Source organism: Meles meles, chromosome 6 (genome assembly GCF_922984935.1).
Source record: "Meles meles chromosome 6, mMelMel3.1 paternal haplotype, whole genome shotgun sequence".
In the NCBI taxonomy this organism is placed as follows: domain Eukaryota; kingdom Metazoa; phylum Chordata; class Mammalia; order Carnivora; family Mustelidae; genus Meles; species Meles meles.
The window spans coordinates 149,014,417-149,039,087 of NC_060071.1; the positions used below are offsets into that span (position 1 = coordinate 149,014,417).

Below are 24,671 nucleotides of genomic sequence, written 5' to 3' on the forward strand. Positions count from 1 at the left end.
GCACGGCAGCCCACCCGTCCAAGGCAGGGGTCCTGAGTGATCGGGTCCCCCCTCACCCGCACCCACAACAACTCCTGTTTCACGGAAGGCCCTCGACGGCGCCCGCTGAGCTCGTGCCCTCCCTTGTTCACTCACTCGTCCTCGGCCAGGAGCCCCTGGCACCCCCGAGACAAGGGGCGCTGTCCGCAGAGCTGCCGCTGAGGGAGGGACAGAGACCGTACGTAAGTGTGCAGATGGCCACGGCACTTTCGGAGAGCGCTAGGCACAGAAGAAAACGAAGCCACACAGCCTGCCAAAGCACAAGGCCGCGGGGACCGTCAGGCAGATGTCTGGGGCCGGCACGGCAGGCAGAAGCCAGCCTTGGCATGGGTTGGGGGTCATGTTCCAGATAAAGGGATGTGTGCAAAGAGAATGATGTGGCCTGCTGGGGGGGAACGGCCGGAGTGTGGGCAGGGCTGGGAGCAAAGACAGGCCCCATGGGCCACAGCAGGGACGGCACGCCCCACTCCAAGCGCCAGGGAAGCTGCTGGGAGGTCCTGGGCTAGACCGCTGCGATCGGCTGCACTTTACAAGCCTTCTGTGCCTGCCCAGGAAGAAGAGACTAGAGGATGAGGGCAGGAGAGGGGCTGGGAGGCCGTGACACGGTTGGTCCACGCAAGAGGTGAGGGTGACAGGTGCTGGGTGGGGGGCGGGGCACAGAGAGGCTGGATCAGAAATCGTGGGTCTCTGGAGGCAAAGCCCAGAGCGCCTGTGGACAGACGCAGCAGGGGAGAGAGGGCAGGGGAACAGGAGCCAAGCTGTGCAGACCCTGAAGAAAACATGAAGCAGCACATCTGGCCGAATGTCAGGGCTCTCCAGGTCTGCCGAGAACAGAAAGAGAAAACAAGGACGTACTACAGCAGGGCGAAACAGGACGGACAGGCTCTCGCGAAACTAACCTGTAAGAAAAGTCAACTGTAAGAGTTTCTAAGATGGACACGCAGAACCTGATTTTTGGAGTAAGAACCAGACCAGTAACTTTCTCTGTCGTGTAACACAGGAGTCTAAGTAAAAGGCAACGCCCTTTTAGTTACTGGTGAAACAGGTTTAATTTTTATGACAAGCTGAGTTTAGACACCTACAGCAGAAATTATAACATGAACCGGCTCGGCAGGGCAGCCAAGGAACCCACAGGACGAGGGAGGCCTGACCCGGCCCGGCTCACGAGGGTGCTGACTGCCACTGTCCCAGCGAGCAGGAACCTGCTGGAAAGCACCACTCGGGGGCGGCAGAGACAGCGGCCAGACCCCGGTCCACCGACCCAGCAAGAGGACCCAGGAAGGGCCCAGAGCCCCTGCCCTCCTTCCCCCTAGTTGTCCCTGGACCTCTGTTTGTGCAACTCCGCACACTCCAGAAGATGGCTTCTTGGCTGGGATTCCTAGCGGACTGTCTGTGGTCAAAATACGCCCAGACTGCGACACCCCACGCTGACCTCGGGGACGAGGCGCTGCCCCCCTTCTGCACACACAGCCCCGTGCTGCCCAGACCGCTCAGAGGCTTCACCACGTCGGAAACGGGCTGGAGCCGGTCCCCTCCCAGCAGCGGCCTACGTGCAGAGGGCTCCAGGGCATCAGGACTCTGTGGTCTGTGGGGAAAGGGCCCTGAACACCACTTCCTGCCACAGGCCCGGGCTGCGGTCCCTGCTCAGCCCCCTCATCTGAGCGACAACTCTGGGCACATGACTTCATCCCTTCCTGCTCCCGACACCCCATTTAAACAGCGACGACAACCCTGAATGCCCAAGCCATGGGGTCCTTGGAAAGACGTTCGGAGGTGACCCACACGCCTCTGCTCAGTAAACACAATGGTCCCCTCTGTAGGAGCAAGTGTACATATTTTAAATTCTTCTAGAGACAGAGCACAAGTGTGTGAGTGAGCAGAGGGGACGGATCAGGGAGGGGCAGAGGGAGCGGGAGAAAATCCCAAGCAGACCCCACGCTGAGCGCGGAGCCTGACATGGGGCTCCACCTCCCGACCCTGAGATCATGACCTGAGCTGAAACCAAGAGTCGGATGCTCAACTACTGACCCACCCAGGGGCCCTTATTTTAAATTCTGAATGAAGAGCATAATAACCCTTTTACCTAATTTGGACTGTTCAACTCTAAGGGAGTTCTCTGATGTCCGAAAGAGACGGTTCTCCGATGAATAAGCTTGCTGTGGGGAACGGAGCACGCTACAGGGACGCACTCAGGGAGACAGAGGTCCCTGCCCTGGGGCTGTGCTGACCCCTGAAGGCCCCTCGGCCACCGCCGGAGCCACGCGGGCCAGAGGAGCGAGGCAGAGATCAGCTTCTCCGAGGTCTGTCCTCGCCTGACACCCGGAGCGCCACGTAAGGACTTTGGCTTTGGGCGAACCTAGAGTCCCTCTCGGGGTTCACAGAGCCTGAGACCCCGGGTGTGGTTTCCATCCACTCTGAGCCGCTGTGTCTGCGTCCCCACGTGTTCACATCCAGGCACTTGTGCGAACCACGCAGCAGACTGGTCACCACTGAAAGTAAGCCCAGCTCAAGGCAGGGGAAATGGATGCCAAGAGCCCCCCAAGCCCGTGTCAGAAGACCTCAGAGAGCCCGGCTCAGAGTCTTGGACCTACCGCCAGGCAGCAGAGGCAGCAACAGCCGCTCGGCATCCAGGACTGAGCCCGTGGCCCCTGCAACTCGCTCTCGTCCTCACCCGTAACTCCAGACACTCGAGATGGAAAACGCTGGACACCCCCAGCTTACTTAAATGGAACAGTCCCAGTGAACAAACTGATCAGGTTATCTAATGATCAGGAAAACAAAGTGGACAAGCTCACTAGTCTATTTTTTAAATGTCACCTGACGACTACATTACAACAACCCGAGTCTTCTCTGGTCAAATATGCGGTGGACCAGTGTCAAGTCCACGCCGTGTGACCCTTCTCAGTCCCAGCACGAAGGAATCCACGAGCCGCAGCCACGCGCCATCTGAGCGCCTCGGCCCCGGGGCCCACACGTACCAGGAAGTTCTCGTCCTGGAAGGCATAGTGCAGCGTCGTGATCCACTGGCAGTCCCCGTTCACCAGCACGTCCCGTTCTTCCCGGAAACAGGCCGTCTGCAAGGAACCGGGGATAAGCGGTCTATGGGCATCTGAGCAGCACAGTCGCCAGCAGAGGGGACCTGCCGTGGCCCGGCTCTGGAGACCGTGCAGGACGCCGGGCCCCCCCGCCCTCACCTGGAAACTCCCTGAGGCAGCTCCCGCCCGCTCCTCAGTCTTTCTTCAGCCCCACGGGCCGAGAGCCCGAACGGCTCCAGGTTCTCCCCTGCTCCTGCCCACACAGGCACCGAGGATGGCTGAGAACTCCTTCCTCATGATGGGCCTGTGCCCTCCCCGTCCCCCACGGGCCCACTGCTCCAGCCAGCATGGGACAGTCCACCGGGCTCGAGGGTGGACACTGGCCCATCCCACGCAGCAATGCCTGACCTCTCCTGACCGGGCCAGCTTCGCCTTGATGGCCTATGGTGCGGCCACCCCGTGTGTGACCCTCTCTGTCACAGACCGCACAGATGGCAGGAAAGGGCACACACCTGCTTCTTGACCTGAGCCATGCAAGGGGTTTCACTTCTAGCATGCTGGTGCACACGACCGTCACAGGACGCTCTGAGCACAGAACATTTCAACTCCTTATATTTGAAACTTGCAAAGCTTCAGAAAAACGAGAGTGGCACCAAGAGGGGCCCTGCTCTGGCAGGCACTGGGGAATTCTACCTGTTCTCTCCAGAGACTCACAGTGGCCTGCAGAACTTTCCTCCTACAAGTTTTCTGCTCTAAACTTGTTTTCTAAAGTGTTTCTTCCAAGAAGAAATGACTGAAATAGATATGCCTTGATTCTACTAATGAAAAGCAGTGAAAGTAACTTCAGTGGGGCAGTGGTCAGCTTACAATGTCCAGATCTGCAGAGACTAGAGGTCCCGGAGCCCCTGTGGCCCTTTGGCCGGCAGCCACCCAGACCACAGGGCCTGGTATGGGGCGGCCACAAGACGCTCCGTGGTCCCAAGCACCTGTCCATCCACATTAGAAAGAAAGTCATCCTGACACCGAGGACCTGCATCAGGACCCACAGTCAGGAAAGACACGTATTGTTCAGCAGTTTTGTTTTGTTTTGTTTTTTTAGAGAAAACTTTCAAGACTTCCTTTTTATGAGCCAAACAGATAAGCTGAAAGCCCAGCACGATCCACAAGTTATGAATTACCGTGGTTTGGCAGTTTCTCTATTGCCTCCTCTTGCTGACTCCACGCTTTTAAAGATTTTTGGAAGTTAATACAAAATTTAATGTTCAAAATAAGATTACTAGTAAGAATGAAAAGATAAATTACTTTAACCTGCATTTTATATCAATATTACGTTTTTATACATATCTCACACCCCCCATGACCTATATGCTGAGATAATCATCATAATTATCATCATAAATCATATATAATCATAATTCTGGGACTTTTCAGAGTAAGCCAATTAGATAAGATCTCTGTAACCAGATTTAAATTTCAAAATGCCACCATTTTAAAATGTACTCCTCGTGACACCTGGGTAAATACTAACTCGTACGATAAGGTGAGAATCGCCTATCCCTAACCTTGAGACTTCTCACTCTTATCAAAACATAAACTCGAATGAATTTGCTGCTAGCATTTATTCCCCCAAACACTCATTCTTCCCCCAGACTTCTACGTAACACAAGCTACTTGCTGCCCCTGAAGAGTCACGTCGGCGACAGCCCTGGGACGACCAGAGGGCCGCTGGGGCCCGGGACGAGGAAGACGTCTGGAGCCCAGGGAGCCGCGCCAACGGTGATGCTTCCACCAACCAACGTGCGTTCGCCAAGCAGCCCAGGGTGTGAGGCCTTGTGCTGGGTGCGCGGCAGGAAGCAGGGCAAGCCGTAAAGGACAGACACGATGAACTTGGACGCCACGTGAGAAGTCCCACCCACCGAGTCAATGACAGCCTGAGCTCAGGAGAGCGATTTGACCAGAACAAACACTGGTGCTGTCATCTGCCCAAGGGGGCGGCATCGCCCCAAGTAGGAACTGCGGAACAGAGGAGGAAGGGCCACCTAGGATCACAACGAGGGTTCCGAGTGACAGGATGAGGAAGGCCAGAAACCAGGAAAAGTTTCCGGAGGAGGCGACGGCCAATCCTAGGGGTATGCAGTCCTGGGGTGAGCTTGCTTCACAGCTGGGACACAGCAGGGGGGGTGCGGATGGTGGGCGGGGGGCAGGTGAGGCAGACCCCAGCCCCAGGCGCGCCGAGGGCACTGGGCCTGGACAGTCCAGTGACAGGACACGGGGTAAGGACGCTCAGGTCCTGATGCGAAGCGGAGGGGCACAGAGGAGGGCTGGGGAGGGCGGACCGGGGAGAGTCTGGACAGCACCAGAGGAATCTGTCGGGGCCGGGAGCGTGAAACAGGCACCCAGACAGGACGCCGAACTCAGGAAAAACACACCGGAAACTGCCAAGCAGTCACCACCTACTTTTCCTTAGGATCTCGTCCTCCTTCTAGGAGGGACTAAAGACATCTCTGTCCTTCAGTAGGCTCCGAATTCAGTAATGCCTTTTGTGCAGGAAGCAAACCTGGGATAAATGCCTACAATTTCCGCGAAAGCTTTAATCCGCCCTCTCCGCGACCAGCCCTGGTGGTGGTGGCGGGGGGGCCCTGCAGGGCAGAGGACAGCAGGGCAGGACGGCGCGCGCCAGGACTTGGCGGGCCGTGCAGAGACCAAAAGCAGTTTGCTGGGACCGAAAAGGGAGGCCGGGACCCGGGAGGGCATAGAAGCCCCGTCCGCCTGCGCGCTGGTCACCACCGCACTCACCTCCGCCCTTTTCAGCATCTCCCACTTGTTGAGGATTTTCATGGCGTAGATTCGCTCCGTGTTCTTCATCCTGACAACAGCGACCTGGAACATGAGCAGGCGTGTGACAAAAATGTAGTTACTGCAACAGAAGCCGGCACGTTTTCACGTAACCACAGTGCAGTCTTCGTTGCCTAGCGGAAAGGGAACGCTGGAGAATGAGCTGCGGAGAATAGAGCAGTTTTTTTACATCAACAAAAATCTGCCCTTTTAGGGGCGCCTGGGTGGCTCAGTTGGTTGGGGCAGCTGCCTTCAGCTCAGGTCATGATCCCAGCGTCCTGGGATCGAGTCCCACATTGGACTCCTTGCTCGGCAGGGAGCCTGCTTCTCTCTCTGCCTCTGCCTGCCACTCTGTCTGCCTGTGCTCTCTCTCTCTCTCTGACAAATAAATAAATAAAATCTTTAAAAAAAAAAAATTTGCCCTTTTAACTATCAAGACCTGATCTCAGCACCCGCACCACACGCGCTTGGTTCACAGCCCTCCCACAGCACTCAATGGGCACACGGAGTGGGGAGTGGGGGGTGGAGGGCTCACCGTCCTCTATGGCGCTTGCCTGGGATTTTCATCAGAAAAAACTCTAACAATCTACTCACCGCTCCCCGGCCTTGTTCCCTGTGTCTGAGGGCTCCGTCCCCACAGCCTCCCCACCTGCCCCGCCGGGGGCTCGCCTCTACCTCTCACTCCCGCCACAGCCTCTGCCACGTGCCAGCTCTTGCCCCTGAGACCTTCAAGATGGGAGGCGTGCCTGCATGAGCTCTGGACTGTGACCCGGACAAATTCTTCCCTTTGGGTTTCTACAGCAAGCCACGCGGTCACAGCAGTGCTGGCCCGAGACCGCGGTGAGGATCAAAGAAGCCAGCGTGCCTGCACGTGATCGGATGGTGTTACACACACAGCACATCGGCTGTCAGCCGCCTTCTTCAAGGTACAACTCAAATGCCGCCTCTTCCAAGAAGTCCTATTGGATTTCCCGGCCCCACCAAATCTCAGATGAGCTCTTGCATCGGTCCCAATACCAGATGTGACGTCTGTGCCACCGTCTGGCACATTCTACGCTGTAAAAGCATTCACTGGCCTAAGTGCCCACTACATGCCCTGTGTTACATGCCTACCAGCTTGTAGGCAGGCAGCCTACTCCCTGGTTTTCTAAACAATAACGTTAAACTAATCCCACAAGCTCCGTGCCCTGGACGCTTTCCCCGCGCTGGGACTGTGCCTTTCCCCCACGCCGTCTCAGCTGACCCTCACCACGACCCTCCTCGGCAGTGGCTGTGTTTACAGCCCCACTTACAGATTCGGAATCCGAGGCCGGGAGCTTCAGGCAACATGCTGACAAGGGGCAGAGGCTCTCCCTCAAACACATGCATGTGAGCATTCTATCGTACAGTCACAACTGAATGTCGTCTTCCACAGGCCTGATGATGGGGGGGGGGGTCCACGAGAAGCACGGCCTGATGGAACCCCACAGCTTGGCGAGGGCCAAAAGCACCTCCCAAACCACGTGACTTGCCGCCAGACTCCTGCTGCCCACGATGTGGACCGTGTGGAATGACATGGTCCTCGGTCACCTCCCTAGGTCACCCTGTCACTGCCAGCCTGGCGCTCACGGTGGTGGCCCTGCTCAGCACACCACACTCGTTCCAGCTGCTGTGTCTCAGCCATGGCCTTAGAACGACAGACCAAGCTCACAGCTCCGCACAGCTCCGCACAGAGAACAGAAAGAGTCTGTTTGTTCCCCGACACCTCTAAGAACAGCAACGCTGGGTACACAGTCTGTCATTACGTCAGGAGTGTCGATTTCTTCCTTGGAACCAGCTGCAATCAATAGGGAAAATATTGGTGTGAAAAAAATACTACGACAGTGTAAGCCCTATCAAAACGTCAATGGCATTTTCACATGACCAGAAATTTGTATGGAAGCCCAAAGACCCCTGAGAGCCAAAGCCACCTTGAGAAAGAACAGAGCTAGAAGCATCACATGCCCCACTCTCACACTATGCTATGGAGCTGTAGTGGCCAAAACACGGCGTCCTGGCACAGAGACAGACACACAGACAAACGGAGCGGAGCAGAGTCCAGAGATGAACTCGCGGTATGCAGTCAGTCTTCCACAAAGGAGGCAATAACAAGCAACACGGAAAAGACTGTCTCTGCAACAAACGCGCTGGGAAAACTGGACAGCCACACGCAAGAGAATGAAACTGGACCATTTCCTTATACCGCACAAACACAAAAATAAACTCAAAATGGATTAAAAACTTAAATACAGCACCTGAAACCATAAAAATCCTAAAAGAAAACATAGGCAATAATCTCTCAGACATCGGTCTTAGCAGTATTTTTCTAGATCTCTCCCCCAACGCAAGGGAAAAGCAAAAATCAGCTATTAAGACTATATCAAATCATAAAGCTTCTGCCCAGTGAAGGAAACCATCAACAAAGCAAAAAGGCAGCCTACTGAATGGGAGAAGGGATCTGCAAATGATACACCCCGTAAGGGGTATACACCTAAAATATGTAACAAACACACACAACTTGATAGAAAAAAAATGAAACAATCCAATTTAAAAAACAGGGAGAAAACCTGAGGGAATTCTCCAAGGAAGACATCCAGATGGCCAACAGACCCACGAAAAGACGCCCTGTGTCACTCAGCATCAGGGACGTGCCCATCAGAACCACGATGAGATACCACCTCACACCTGTCAGGACGCTATTACCGAAGAGACAAGAAAAAATAGCGCCAGCGAGGATGCAGAGAAAGGGGAAGCCTCGTGCACTGTTCGTGGGAACGCAAACTGCCGTCGCCACTCTGGGAAACAGTCTGGACGTTCCTCAAAAAAAAGTTACAAAAGAACTGCCATCCGATCCAGCGGTCCCACTTCCGGGTGCTTACCCAGAGGACACAGAAACACTGATTCTGAGAGACAGAAGCACTCCTGCGCCACCGGAGCACTGGTTCCAACAGCCAAGATCCGGACGCAACCGCGCCGGACGGACGGACGAAGGGACGGCGCACACACCGGAGTGCGACTCGGGCAGAAGAAACACGAACTCCTGCATTTGCAGCAACACGGATGGGCCGGGAGTGCCACGCTAAGCGCGGCCGGCCAGTCAGTCAGAGACGGGACCACGCGATGTCCCCCCTGCGCAGAGTCTCAGAAACAGAACAAAACCAGCAACAGACTCGCAGATGCGGAGAACGAGCTGGTGGCTGCCAGATGGGGGACCCGGGGAAAAACACGGCACAGTATTCGCTACAGAAGTGGTCTAACTGGGGAAAACGGTGCAGTTGGTAACTTCTGGGGAAAGTAATGAAATTCGGAAGATTACAAGCCTCAGGAACAATCCAGATCCTGCTGAAGAGGAGAGGCAGGACACTCCGAACTCTCACTAGACGCTGTTTCTGTAGAAGAGGGCACCGGGGCACAGGCTCTGGCCAGGAACATGCCGATGCCTCTGATACCCACATCAACAGTTTGTAAAAATCCCGCTGAGTTTACCCGAGGCTGCTTCTTGGCCCCAAACTCAGGGTCAGTTGCGTCAACGAGGCGATGCTGCCACACGCATCTCTAAAACCAGATACTTCCGTGAGGAAACACTAACAAAGTAACTCAACGCAACACTGAGAAATGATCCGGGGACATGACAGGCAAGTGTAATGCCTGCTGCCAGCCCGGGCCCAGTCTGGAGGGACCAGAAAGAACATCAGGGAGGTCCTGGTGTGAGACAGTAGATCAGACAAAAAGTATTCTGACCGAAAACCCACACGTATGAACCACGACTTTCTAAAAGACGATCTCCAAGAAGAAAACGGTCTCTAAAGCATCAGGGGAAAGCACCTTGCTTGACACAGGCAACCCCTTCTCAGCCCTTCAGGAAAAATCACACACGAACACACGCATGGGAGGGCGGGGAGGGAGCAAATGAGATATAATGTTAACTGACAAAAGGCACCTGGGAAAGGGGTGACTGATCTGATCCATTTTACTCATGTACCTGTTCTGTGAGTTTGAAACTGTTTCTAAACAAAGCTAAAGCTTTGTTTCTTTTTAAAAAGTCATTCCGGGAGTAAGAGACAGCAGGGCCGAGTGGTTGGGCCTGGGGCTTTGAGTCGGGCAGGCAGGACTCAAGTCCGGCTCCAGCACAAGCCATCCTGGGCCCATGGGCCTCGATCTGTCATCTTCCTGCTGGCGTGGTGCGCAGGCGGGGTCTAGAAGGGGTCGGTGCTCCTACATGGATGAAAGCACTTCCCAGAAGTGCTTCCCCAAGAAGCATCCAGAAGTGTTCCCCTCAACTCACTGTGTGTGTGTGGTGGGGGGAATCGTGTGTGCGTGCAATTCTGAGCTGTGACTTTCATACGCTCCTGCCACGGGGTGTAGAGTTCTGGACTGTCCATGTTCTCTCTGGGAGGGGGCTCCGGGGCGGCACGTCCCAAGGCCTCAGTGCTATGGGTCCATATACCTGGGCTCCGATGCAGACCCCCACGGACACTCACCCTCCCCTGGCATGTCATGAGGAAAAAAAATTCAGTTAGAACCATGTTTCTCTGTGTGTGTTCCTCATACAGACGATCCCAACACTGACAGAGTCCTCCTTTCTGGGATCCGCTCAGTGCGGTCACTGAAATCGGGCACGCACTTCAGGTACGTGCTGACATGAATCTCTCAGGGAGGCAACGGCAATGATGCCTCGTTACCACAGAGGGCCGCGTACTGGCAGGACTGTGAAGAATCCAAACTTCTAGTCATGGCAGGGGAGGGCTGGCAAGCGTGTGCAGGGAGCCCAGACGGGACGCAGAATGGCTGGGTGGCGGGAGGAGCCAGACGAGGGAGCCGCATGGACAGCGCAGGCCACAGGGCCCGGGGAGGGGCGGTGGGGCGCAGGGATGGGGGAGGGCCTCACAGGCTGCTAAAGCCTCGACACGGAGCCAAGGAAGGCAGAGAACCAGAGGACTTCTGCAAAGGCCCAGACAAGGACGGGTTTCTCTTAGTTTAGGAGGAACTTAGAAAGTGATACAGGCCACATTCTCTGAAACTCTGAAAGCGGAGTTTTGCATTAAGTTCTCCGGCAGCGGAGAGCACTCGCGCTAACTGTAACGTGCTCGGGCACAAGACTGCTGTCTCCCATTCTTTCATCTCGCCTCTCCGGCCCCGAGGCGTCTTCTTGACCGTCCGGATCCCTCCGCTAGGCCTGTAACCCCAAGATCTCTGGGAGGGCCTGGGCCTTGCTCGTGTCTGCGCCCAGAGCCTGCCGCAGGTCCTGGTACAAGGGAAGTCAATGAGCGAAAGTATCCGCTGCCCTGAGTCAGGCTTCAATTTCAGAAGGTCTTCTCCCTCTCCTCACAGATCAGCCGCCAAACCAGACCTCACATCATCACATGACCCACCCAGGCTCAGAGATGTGTTATTTCTTCTCAAATCTTTTTTTTTTTTTGAAGATTTTATTTATTTATTTGATGGAGACCGTGAGAGAGGAAACACGAGCACGGGTGGTGGGAGAGGGAGAAGCAGGTTCCCCACCGAGCAGGGACCCGAAGTGCGACCTGATCCCAGGACCCTGGGATTGTGACCTGAGCCGAAGCCAGACACCTGACAAGTGACCCACCCAGGCGTCCCCGTGTTACTTCTGAGCAGAACTCTCTCTTTTCCCTGTGGCGCTGCTGCCTCTCTGCCCAACCCCCCTCCGTGAGACCCCCTCCTAGGGACAGCCCAGGCGGGGGGACACAGAGCAAGGTGTGAGGACTTGAGGCTGGGGTCCGAGCTGAGGCCAGAGCAGTGTCCAAGGGAGAAACCAGGACACGACACCCAATTGTCCACACTCGCTGGGGCAGGCCAGGCTTTCTCCCTGGACTGTCCGTGAAGCAATTCTGGGGAGTACCGCCTTTCTACGTGTTCTGCCGAAGCAGACACGGGAGAGGCAGCAGCGGCTGCTTGCAGGAGAATCGTCAGAAACACCGACATGTGTTCTAAGACAGAGGACAGGCCTTGTTTCAACTCAGCAGGCAGAGGAGACGCATCCGAGCCCAGGGGCCACCTAGTGAATGCACGGCTTTGCTCTCGTCCTCGGTGCACAACGGAAAACGCACGCGGCAACAGAGCCCACATTGCGCTGACGGCACCGCAGAGTCACGGCACGGGCTCGCGGTCAGGCAGAGCACGTCTGCTGCAGTGGGACAGTGTGTCACCGCTGGCGTTCTCCTCCGAACTGTGGCCCCCTGCCCCCGCCTTCCCCAGCCCCAAAGAGCTAAAGGCAAAGTCTGAGTGGGGAGGGGTGGGTCTGTTCATTTCCACGTTTAAGAGGTGCCCGGGCCGTAAAACCACCTGACCCTGGTCTGCAGCGGGGACCTGCCAGCAGCAACCTGACGCCGAGAAGGGTGCCCGGGCGCTGGCTGTCCGGCACAGGGCAGCGGGGCCAGCGCTCCTGAGGGGAGTGGAGACCGGCAGGGCCCCGCGGCAGAGCCCCTCCCAGCACAGGCGGCCCCAGCACCCACGGCAGGCGAGCCACCCTCGAGGAGAACGGCTGCGCTTCTGCCCTCCCTGCGCTCTGCGGAAAATTTTTCAATTCACAAATGGATTTTAATAGACTTGTCTCTAAGCAGCAAGATTCGGGGCAATTCACCTGTCACAGGTTCCGCTGCTCCTCCTCGCTGCGTGAAGCGCTCTCCCAGCAATCCCTGGAGTGACCCCCCAACCCCCGGTCAGCGCACTGGGTCCCAAAACTGCTGGATGGGAGCTGCTTGGCCTTGAGGCAAAGCCAGCACAGTGAAGCTTATCTTACCTCTCCGAAAGCCCCTCTTCCAATCACTTTAATGATTTCGAAGTCTTCTCGATGAAGCTGCATCTCCTTCACCAGCTGCGTAAATGGTTTAGCTACAAATTTAAAAAAAGCAAAATCAACAATTTACTCTCAGGACTTGAAACTACATAAAAATTCAGTTGACTGAGGCATTCTACTAAACTACACAGCTTAGGAAAAAAGTTTATTCTTTAGATGTTTAATATCTGGCAAGTTGTGGGAAGCCTGCGCTTATGCTCAATGCAGGTGCACTTCCCGCTCTGTGGTAACGAACAGCGCCGCTAAAGCTGGGACCGAGCTCGCTGGGCAAGCAACCGGTGGGCAGGCTCCCAGCCGGCCGGCAGAGAGAGCCCACCACACCGCACGGAACTAGCCATCCTCCGGGTGAGCAAGCGCCACGCTCCACCTGTCAGCTCCGTGGGACCACGGGGCAGCTGTGGGGACAAGAGACATTCTCCAAGAATGGCAGCAACCTTTCCAGTGCAGGCAGTGCCCCTGGACATCGTGGCCATCCTCGCTAATCGCGAGGAGCCTCTAACAGTGACCTTGGTAGGACATGGGGAGAAGCGCCTTCTCCGGCACTCGCATGTTCCACACTTCAGGGAGGAGGAAGCTGAGCCAGGTTTCTGCGCACACGCACTGGGCTGAACAGCGTGGTGTGTCCCCCACCCCCTGCTCCGCCCAACCTAGAGTGTCCACCCAGAACCTGGGAATGTGGCCTTATTTGGAAGTGGGGTGTTTGCACATTAAGGTGGGGTCACAAACAGGAATGAGATGGGCCCTAAATCCAACAGGACTGAGTCCTCATAAAAGAGAGGGAATGCGGCCGCAGAGGGAAAAAGCCACAAGAAGATGGAGCCACGGATTGGAGCGATTGTTGCGAGCCACAGAACGCCGCCTCCACCAGAACCTGGAAGGGATGGGGCGTCTTCCCTGCAGCCTCCAGAGGGAGCAGAGCCCTGCTCACACCCTGACTTTGGACTTCTGGCCTCCAGGACTGTGAGAGAAGATGTCTCCGTGGTGTCAGGCTGCCCCCAGCTCGGGGAAACCACCGCACACAGCGTGGGTCATCTCCTTCCGGGAATAGCGCAAGCCGCAGCGCCCGGGACAGACGTCGTGCTGTTCACTCCAGAGGCGGTGCCCTCCCCACCACCACCCGGCCTGCCCCCGGTCGGACACCCATTCAGTCAGTCACATCTCTCACACCTGGTCTGATTCTCACCTCCAGGCCCAAGTCCCTGTTTGATGCTAACCTGTACTCCACACATTTCTTTTCTCAAATTTTGTGAAACATTTCCACTGGGAGGACCAGGTACAGCGCACAGGGGCTCTTTCTGTCTTATTTCTGGCAAATAACACCTGCGTCTACCGTTATCTCCAAAACCAGCCAAAACGAAACCTGCAATCTGACGTTTTCTGGGCTTCTGAGCTCCGTATTATTAACCTAATTCTACCGTTTTTCTCTTTAACTAGATGCTTAATAAACAGCACTAAGGTTTGATCACCGTGGTTCACTGACCACGGTAAGAGCAGCCAGAGCACCAGAAGGTTCTTGGGGCCCATGCAGCACGACCGGTGACCACTATTGGTGCAGATCCCCATCGGCACAGACATTAGGGAACAGAACACGAAGGGCCTGATTTAAATTAAAAAAATGAAAAAAAAAAAAAAAAAAAAAAAAAAAGGCCAGGCTAAAAAAAACCTTGAGTTACAACTTGAAAGGCTGTCTATGGCTCATCTTTCTTTCAAATATCCCCCCAAATAATCATCCCCACAACCCCTAATGGAAATATGTGCTGCAAACAGCCACCGAAAACCTCGACCTCTCTTGGTATCGTCTCGGGGAAGCGCATGGGACTGCTCTTTCTACAATGACGAAAGACAAGCCCAGCACATCGGGTCTGTTCTGTTTCACACTGGAAGAGAGCACTGCGGGAAGGACCGCTCGCTCACCAGCACGGCCGAGCGCGCACCGCAGAAACATCCACTCTGGCAGGGCGCAGTGCAACGTTCTGGACCCTTCCACAGATACCCTGACGACTCCCCCAAGGTGGTAGCTACTGCTGTAATGCACAGACCAGTCAGGAAAGGCAAAGAAAATTCCACCGGAATCGTGCCGCAAGTCAACTGAACTTGTCCGTGCCCCCATGCCATCTTGGTCGCAGGCAGAGTCAGTGTTTCCTGTCTTCTCGACTCCTTTATCTTCTTGGACATTTCATGTCTCTGTACTCAGTTACCACTTCAACGGGGCATACTCGTTCACTCAGCTGACACCAACAACTGCGAATGGTGTGTCTGCTGAACTGACAGGTCAGACCTTTTTTCTTTAAGATTTATGTATTTGAGGGGGGAGGAGAGGCAGAAGGAGAGAGAATCCAAAGCCCACTCCCGGCGGAGCACCGAGCTTGAGGCGGGGCTCGATCTCATGACCCTGAGGTCATGACCTGATTGAAACCAAGAACTGGACACTTAACCAACTGTGCCTTATTATTTTAAAAAAAGATTTGGGCGCCTGGGTGGCTCAGTGGGTTAAGCCTCTGCCTTCAGCACGGGTCATGATCCCAGGGTCCTGGGATCGAGTCCCGCATCGGGCTCTCTGCTCAGCAGGGAGCCTGCTTCCCCCCCCTCCTCTCTCTACCTGCCTCTCTGCCTACCTGTGATCTCTTTCTGTCAAATAAATAAATAATAAAATCTTTTTAAAAATAAAAAAATAAAAAAAGGTTTACTGATTTGGGAGAGAGCATGTGTACACCAGCATGAGAGGGGAGGAGCAGAGGGAGGATGCAGACTCAGTGCTGAACACAGGGCCCAAGGACATGGGGCTCGATCCCAAGACCCTGAGATCACAACCCAAGCCACAGTCGGACGCTCAACTAACCAAGGTGCCACACAGGTGCCTAAACATTTCATTTTAAACCATTCTCTTCTTAGGGTGCCTGGCTGGCTCAGCGTCTGCCTTCCACTCAGGTCATGGTCCCAGGGTCCTGGAACTGAGTCCTGCATCAGGCTCCCTGCTCCGTGGGGAGTCTGCTTCTCCCTCTGCCCTCCACTCCCCCTGCTCGTGCGCTCACGCGCGCTCTCTCTCTCTCAATCTGGCAAATAAATATATAAAATCTTTTTTAAAATTTCCTGAAAAAAGTAGCTTCAGTAAAAAAATAACACAATGAAGATGAAAACTGGGAGCATGACAAGGTGTGGTGTTCACAGGTACGACGTCTGACAGAGTAAAGCGCTCGCGCAGTTGGTTAACAGGACTAGCAAGCAAATGTGGGGGACGAGTGGGTAATCCGCATTACAGGGCACACAGCCGGTGTCACTGGGCCTCAGGAAATGCCAGTTTCAAAGGCAGGTGAGACATCCATGTTCGGTGTTGGGATGAGGAGTGGTGACCCAGGAGATAGGCTGGAGGGCAAATGAGGAGCTGCAGAAAATGGCAGTGTCCTTTGGAGAGTCCTGGAATTTCATCCTAGAATTATTTTAAAATAGTAAAAAATCTGGTGTGCATGAAAATGTTCATTCCTATAGTCACTATAAGAATATAGTAGGTTTTTTTTTTTAAAGATTTTATTAATTTATTTGTCAGAGAGAGAGCGAGCGAGCACAAGCAGGGGGAGCAGCAAACAGAGAGAGAAGCAGGCGTCCCACCGAGCAAGGAGCCCAGATGTGGGCCTCCGGGGATCATGACCCAGTGAGCCAGCCGGGCGCCCCCTCCCACTCTTTGACAGAAGCACTTCTGTTGTTCTGCCTGTACACAGATCCGCACAAACTTCCCTGAAACGGATGGACAGGGGTTCATCAGGGCCAGTCAGCTAAACAGGGGAAAAGCCACGGAAACGGAGACGAACACTTGAAACGATATCCAACGGTTCTGAGGACAGAGTAAAAACACGTACTGGTGTGTAGAAACGATCAAGACTGCATCAGAAAACCAGACCAGAGGATCACACCGCAGCAGCGGGCCACCCTGCTAACCACACAGGTCTAAGGGGCCATGAAATCACACTGATGGGACAGGACTTAACAGATGAAAAGCAGAAAGGGTGACGTTTCAAATGGGCTCTCAATCAGTATCAGTACAAAAACCAGGGTGATCCGGCCATCCGGACTGGGTCAAGTCAAGAGACAGAAACACACCCGTTACAAGAGTAAGAAAATCTCCCCTAAAATCCAACATAAAACTGTTAACAAGGTAACTAAAAAGTAGGAAGGGAACTTCCCACGGGGAGAGCAGACACAGGAAGCAGCTCTGCTACCCACAGGGTCAGGGGAAGCAAAGGAAGACGCTGGAATTCTTGAAACCTAGAAAAAGGGCTCCGGTGAGCTGAGGCTGGGCTGCTGCCGCTGGGGTCTCTAAGCTGCGGTTCCGTGGGCTGGGAGGGAGCAAAGGCCAGCTGAGGCTGAGGGTCTCTGCCCGTGCGGGAGAACGCCCGACTGGGCCCGGGGGGCTACTGCGAGCAGGAGCTCTGGCCAGGAGGAGGAAGAAGAGTTACTAAGGGCATCACTCAGGGAAAGAGGAGCAGGCAGGAAGTCCCCTGTCCCTTCTGCCTCCTCCTTCTGCTAGTCTTTGACCAGCTCCCTTGAGGCAGAGTCCAACAGAGAGCAGGGATCAGAGCCCAACGGGGGAGATGCTGGGGTCAGGAGGATGTCCCTGCAGGGAAACGGAACAGGGTGACTAGGGAGGGGAGATCTGCTACACCCAGGAGCACTGATCAAGCAAGTAAACAGATTCAGGAGAAGGGGAGCCCAGTTCCTCACGGTCAGAGAAGGGAGTTACGAGTAAGTTACAAATCCCACAGTACTGGATTAGAACTGGAGGCACCGGTGTGGCGTCATGAGTTTCAACAGACAAAGATATCAAAACACAGACATAGATGGCTGTGTCCATCCCCACAGTCCTTGCTCTACCCACGGACAGGGCCTGGGAGCAGCAACAAGCACACCGAGGGCCCGGTCTTGGGGTCTCAGGACCAACCTCCTGCAGGGGAACCGGGGCTCCCTGGGCCCGCCAGAGCCCACGCTCGACCAGTCTGTGCCAGAAAGGAGAGACATGCTTAAAGAATAACGGTCAAAGTAAATACTGATAATCACAGATTATATAAATAAGAAACCAGGAGCCCATACTGATACTCCTAAATTTTAATAAAAATCTGATGAGAAATGAGATACTTATAGACTTTCAAGCACATCCCCAACAAACAGTTCTCGATGACAAGGGGAAGCAGGCCGCTTTATGGGGACATCCGGCAGACGCTGCTACCTCAATCAGAGGGAACACTATCACCAGTTACGTGACGAAATGAGACTGCCGCCACCCAAGAGGACACAGTGAGGAAAGGCACTGTGGCTTCTGTATTTTTCTGCCCAAGTTACAGAACCTGAATGTAATCAGGAGGAAACAGGAGGAAAACCTAGACTGAAGGAACATTCCACAAAGTAACTGGCCTGCAACGTTCAAAACTTTTAAGGTCAGGAAAGTCAAGACAAGACCGAAGAACTGTTCACACGGCAGGGAACGGACCAGCCAGGCCAAGGAGCCATGTGTGGCCCTGCGTGCACCCGGGTGCCACGGTGACATGTCGGTGGGCCAGTGGCCCTTCCGTGGGCTTTGAAGAGCAGCTCACTCTCAAACAGTTGAGGGCACTTCTGTGTACTGCTCGTTATCTGCAACTTTTCTGAGTTGGAACATGTTTCAAAAATTTTTTTAAACATCTTTTTAAAGATTCTCTCTATCTGGAAAACAGGCTGTCGGGGGCAGGAGTGGAAGCAGAGAGAGCAGAGGGTGCCGCCTCCCCACAAGAGATAGCAACGGTGGCTTGAAGATCCATGAGGACAGCGACAATGACGCGGGCCGGGACGTGAGGAGGAAGAGGCTAGACTCTGGCAGGACGGTGGTCTGCGCTGTGGGCGGGCGCCACTGGCTCACAGCCACCCCCGGGACGAGCAGGTTCGGGTGGGGGAGTAGCCACAGCTCGCGGAGCCCAAGCATTCCACGGTTTCCCCGCGGAGCCCAAGATAGCGAAGAGACCAATCTTGTGCCGTCCCACGGCTGCTCCATCCTTTCAGAAAAGCCTCACTTCAGAAGCACCAGCTGCCACGGGGGCGGGGAGCGCGGAGGCCGGCAGGAACCGGGAGACGAGCTCGCGGGGAGGAAGGAGCCTCTGCTCCGTCCGCCAGTGCTGCCTGCCGACCTGACTAGCGCCGGCGACGCTCTCGGAGTCCGGAACGTTACCGGCGAATTGTATGAATTATACCCACTGGGTGTGACCCAGCTTGTCACACACCCTCAACATATCCAAGGTGCAAAACAAAGCCACTTGGGACGCGTTTTGAGTCTCATTTATATTAAGGTTCTCCTAGCAGACGGACATCTTACATAACAACCTGAACAGATGAGCCGCACTCCTCGGAATGTTCGAATTTCATGGAGAGCGTGAACTTGTAGCTTCTGAAGACGAGATAACTGGTATGAATTTTGGGAAGGTGAAGTACCTCTCCTTCACGTTCCATGAACAAACACTAAAAGGCACCAAGTCGGCAAGTCCTCCCCGGGCACCTCCAATGTGCCAGTACCAGGACGCCCCGCCAATGGGACAGGCTCCTGCACCCGCCCCGTGGGGCAGTGTGGGGGTCCAGGGCCCACCCCACGTCGTGGGCTCCACACACCGTCCCCTGCTGCGGCACCTGCGCCCTGTCTCAACAAATCCCCACCGTCCCCGAGCCCCTGGTCAGTCACACGGCCGCCCTCTCCCGTCCCTCTGATGCAGACTCCCTTGCTCACCGGCCAGAGCCCCGCGTGCACCCTCCCCAGCCCCTCCCACTCCGGTCCCACAGGCCATGGCACCATCTTTGCGGGGGCCGGGGGACCACATCACTGCTCTGCTCCAGACTCCTCCATGGCTTCCCGCGGCTCCTGGCAAGACTGTGTGTGCTCCCAGAGCTGGCTGCGTGCACAGGGCTCCCTGCCTCCCTCCGATGCCCACTCCAGCCTCGCCTGGCCTCACCCCCACGCTCCCCACGCTCCTGCCATACCTGGGCTGTCACTCGGGCCCTCAGTCAATCCGGGGTCTTCCCAAGCAGACCCTTCAGCCAAGGACAGCCCTCTCACCCCTGCCAGCTCCCATGCACCCTCAGGACCCCCGAGGCAGGAGGGGACCCCAGCTCCAACCAACAGACCAGGTCAGGAGCCTGGCAGTCCGCACGAGGTAGGCCCCAGAGCTGTGCCTGCTCACTGCCATCTTCCCCAGTGGACCAGAAGGCCCGGGAAGGCAGGGCGACCTCCACCATTACCGCCTGCAACACAGCTGAGAGACGTCACCATGCACCATCAGGAAAGGGCACTTCCTTTACAGGATGGGCGGCAGAGTTCCTAAGGTAAAAATATTTAATGACCTGATATTAAAAGACTGAATAAAGCTTGAGCCCTTAGAGAGCTAAATGTTTATTAGATTTTCTTCCCCTACTCTCTTCATTCTTCCACAACCCAAGACTGTCCCCAGGAGAACTTCTCTTGATGCCCTGAATTAGGCCACGAATTAATCAATCGTGGGCAGCCACTGGCCAACAGGAGATCCCAACTGCAAGGAAAACTGGGGTCCGGTGTTCCCTTTAAATAGGAAAACACTTGCCAGGAAGAACTGGGGGTGGACGGAGGCTCCTTGGCTGAAACGGGCAGAAAATCATTGTGAAATGAGAAACTGATGCCCCCTCCCCCCTCGCTGGTGTGTTTATCCAGGGAGGAAATGAGATCAGAGCGGCTGGAAGGAGTGCCCAGGGCGGGACAGCTGGAGGAAAGAGGACTATGTCACAGGGCAGCAGGCCACAGGAAGGCAGACGGGAAGTCCCACTCTGTCCCTTCCCAGCATGCACCCTGGCCTCCCGCAGGACTCGACTGGCCCTGCGCCCCCGTCACCCACTCTCTGCTGTTCCAGCCACAGCCACTCACCGGTCCTGTATCTGGAAGTGGAAATGGTCTTATAAATCATTCAGTCCAAATAGTACATTTACTGCTTAAGAAACAGGAGCCCCAAAGGCCAAAGGACCGACCGTCGGCTCTGCTCTGTGCTGCGGTGCTCCACTCCTAGGAAGTCCTCCCTGGCAGCTAGCAGCTGCTGCTCTGGTCCCGTCCGAGTCACAGGACAGGGCGGCAGCCCCACAGCTGGCTGGGTGCAGGGGAAGAGCCCAGAGGGCACTGGAAACCCCAGGGCGGCAGGACAAGACACGCCGGTGCTCCAGGGACCCGGTTTCTCCTAGGGGAGAAGCGGCCAGGGCAGCGGCCCAGGACCACAGGTGTGGCCTCAGCAGAACACCGCCGGGGGCAGGGCCTGACTCTGACTGTGGTGAGCCCACGCTGAGAACTAGAGAGCAGGGCAGGACTGAGTGAGGGCCGCTGGTCATCCAGCGGGCGGCAGAAAAAGCAGACGCTTCCCTACAAGGACCGGCTTCGAGTTCCAGTTCCCAAACTGCTTCCATTTATTCTCACCGTCAGACTATGGTTCAACCTACAGAAGACACATCCCTATCATAAAGGTTTCGAAAAATGTGCTTCACTCATATCAAATGGGATTTGCTTTAATACTAACTTCGTGAGCGGACCGGACACTTTCTTTCAGGAGGAGTCGGTCACAAAGCCAACTGGTCACAAACCACCGACTCTGAATCTTCGGAGAAGCCCTGTTAAGTCCCAGATAAAGCTCTCTAAATCTGGACCCTCCCACACAGGCTGGTAATCAGGAACTCTACTGTGGTAACGTGAACAGACATAACTTTTTAACGCAATTTCGGGTTTTAGAGAACCGAAAGGGAAGCCCTTTCACACCACCTGACCCAGAAGGCAAGGCAGGCACAGACGGAGTCAGAGAAAACCGGAGGAGCAAGGCTGGAGGGAGGCTGCACTGAGTCAACGTGACCCCGGAAAGGTCTCACTTTGACCGCCTGCCGCCACCCAGGGCTGGCGCGCCCACCTCGGCTAACCTTGCTCAGACCCGCGTTCAGGACACACCCGGGGCTCAGCCACGCGTTCCTTCCTCTTCATGGCCACTCAGTCGCTGCCTGATTGCTTTTCTCGATTGGCTGTTTGCCTCACTGGGTCTGTGTCGCTCTGTGAATGACTAGAGCGAAGCCCCACCGCGTCACCGCCGCACGTCACTTTGTCTGTCTGTCTGTCTCCTTCACAGCCTGCTGGGGGCCCCTGAGAAGGAGGCCACGCCTCCAAGACGGCAAGCCTCACCGCCAAGTGCAGGGCACCGTCCTCTGGGATTCCTCTGTCAAAGCAAAGAGCCCACGCCGCATCAGAAGAGATGTTCACCACCTATGTCTGTCCTGTAAAGCCAACTTCCCCGCTGAGGTGAATGCAGATAAATGTTTAACTTCAAAAAAATCCGAGTGCGCAGTGCAACGGAACCAAGCACGGCCAACCGAGGCACATACACAAGTCACGTGAACGCACCAAAGGCGCCAAGAGAAGGCCGCACGACGCTCCGGGGCTTTCCCGGTGAGAAAGCCAGCTGCAGGCCACTTCTCCCGCGGGCAACTGGAAGCAGGCCGTGCGTGCTCGCTCTCCATTTAAGAAACAGGAGAATCTACAGGACAGAACACGTGCTGGTTGTCAGATGGCGGGGGGCAGGGGCGGGAAGAACCTCCCCGGAGAGCACCACGTCCTCATCGAGGGGCAGGCACACGACCCTGGGCCCCGCGTCACATCCCAATGCTGCTGGGCCGCCGCGCCAACCCGGCAGGCTGCCTGGGCTCTCCCGAGGCCGCCTCTTCCCCGGCTGGGAAGGGCGCTCACCCAGAAGAGGGCCGGGAGAACTCACACCACCCGCACGCCCGCCCCAGCATGGAGCACACGGTTCCCCGAGGAGCAGCGCGGGCTACTGGGTGGCGGGCTCTGTCCTCGACGGCAGGAGTGTTACTCAGATGTCACAGTGGACAGTCGGTAAACCAGCTCCACCACCAGGATCACCCGGGAACCCGGCTGGACTACCTGCCAGCAAGGTGCACCTGTCACCAACACGTTTTACTAGGCAGAGTCACCCCGGACAACACCCAGGTGGCACTCAGAAGTTGTCACCAAGAGGGAAGCCCACATGCACAACCTTCCACGTCAGGGTGCCAAGGGCGGCTGCTCCTGGACCTGTCTACTGGGGAGACGAGGAGAATTTTACCTGCTGAGACCAACCCACCCAACAGCCTCCCTCTTCCATCCCTGACGTCCGCCAGCATGTCTGCAGACAGCCCGGCCACCTTGGGGACTTGCAGGACCAGTGGGTGACTGATCACTTAGTGACCCTCCCACTTCGACCTGACCTGCGCGGCTACTTTTCTTCAGTGACACCCATTCAAGAATTTCTTTTTTCAAAAGATTTTATTTATTTATTTGACAGACAGAGATCACGAGTAGGCAGAGAAGCAGACAGAGAGAGGGGGAAGCAGGCTCCCCGCTGACCAGAGAGCCCGATGCGGGACTCGATCCCAGGACCCTGAGATCATGACCTGAGCCGAAGGCAGAGGCTTAACCCACTGAGCCACCGAGGCGCCGCAAGAATTTCTTTATAAACGTAAGATATGAAGGGACAACCAAAGGGACCATCAGGCCTCAGGCAGACTCAACAGACCGCTGCCTGGTGGGACTGAGCAGCTCACACCCTCGTTCAAAGGCTCAGCAGACCTTCCGCACTGCGGCCAGTGGCGCACAGGAGGACGGACTTCTGACGACGGGTCAGGGGTGCCGCCGCCCCGCTGCCGTGGAGGAGACACACCCAGCTTCCTGCAGTAACCAGAGGTTTCACAGAAGAGTCCTGGTTTTCTTGCTGTTTTGTTTGTCTGGGCTCCAGGTATAGGCCGCGGTCTCTGCAGGTGGAACGGTCACTCGGGAATGGAGAGCATTTCTGCCGCACCTGCTACGGAGACCACCTGCGCCATTAGCGCGGCCACGAGCATTTGCCCGCGGTCCACGCATCCCGGCAACCCTGTGCGGCTGGCCGCGAGGACCCCGGGATTCTGTACCCAAGGACGTATTTCACTGATGTCTGTGTTGACTGAATAAATGATTATAAGAGACAATACATGAGAGTGGGTTAAGCCTCTGCCTTCGACTCAGGTCATGATCCCGGGACCTGGGATCGAGCCCCACATCAGGCTCCCTGCTCCGTGGGGAGCCTGCTTCCCCCTCTCCTCCCTGCTCATGCTCTCCCGCTGTCTCTGTCATCATCTCTGTCTCTCTCTCAAATATACAAATAAAATCTTAAAAGCATTTTGTAAACTACAACATTGCACAAAAATTCTTGTAGTCCCTGATGGAGTGACAACTACCTCACCAATAAATACTCAAAAGGTTTTATTTACAGGGCCCAGAATCCGTCAGAATCATTAAACAAACAGCTGTTGTTTGCCAGGCGGTATGGGCAGCTCTGAGCAAACCCCAGCTTCCGCATCCATGTGAGGAGCAAGTCGGCTCTACAGAAGATAATCAATCTTCAGATAAAAGCAAAAAGGCGGGGAAACGGGGAATGCTGCAGAGGAAGGCAGGAGAGCTGCTTCTCTAGGGCCGGCGGTCCGGATGAAGCCACCCAAGCGGTGGGGTCAGGGTCTGAGTGTATCTGATGGGGAAGCGCACAGAGTTTTCTGCAGGACCGGCTGCGCCGTGTGGGACTCACCCAGGTGCGAGCCTCTAGAGGCAGTGGATCCTGGATCCTGGAGCCTGGGCTGCCGTGAATGTGGGTCCTTGGTATCCAGTTGGCGTCAGTCACCAGCGCGGGTGAGATCCCCGGGGGTTAGCAGAGATAGAGGAGGGCCCGGGGCTGGCCCTCTGGCTATCGGGAGGCGGAGGGGAAGAGAAGGAACCAGCCGGAGCCTGGAGGAGCAGCCCATACCATGCATGGGAACCGGGTCGTCCGCGCGGAAGGCAGCGGGGCTGACGATCAGCCACTGGTGTTCGCCACAGAGAGACCACGGGCGGCCCTGAC

At 55.7% G+C, this 24,671-nt stretch overlaps 1 protein-coding gene across 1 annotated transcript in view; it reads right to left on the minus strand.

Annotated features, from left to right (window-relative positions):
- CDC42BPB (CDC42 binding protein kinase beta) overlaps positions 1 to 24,671 on the minus strand; it is a 99,284-nt gene that overhangs the window by 46,353 nt on the left and 28,260 nt on the right. The window contains 3 exon segments of the mRNA XM_046008756.1: positions 3,018 to 3,113; positions 5,871 to 5,954; positions 12,691 to 12,782. Of these exon segments, the coding sequence (XP_045864712.1) occupies positions 3,018 to 3,113; positions 5,871 to 5,954; positions 12,691 to 12,782 (272 nt within the window).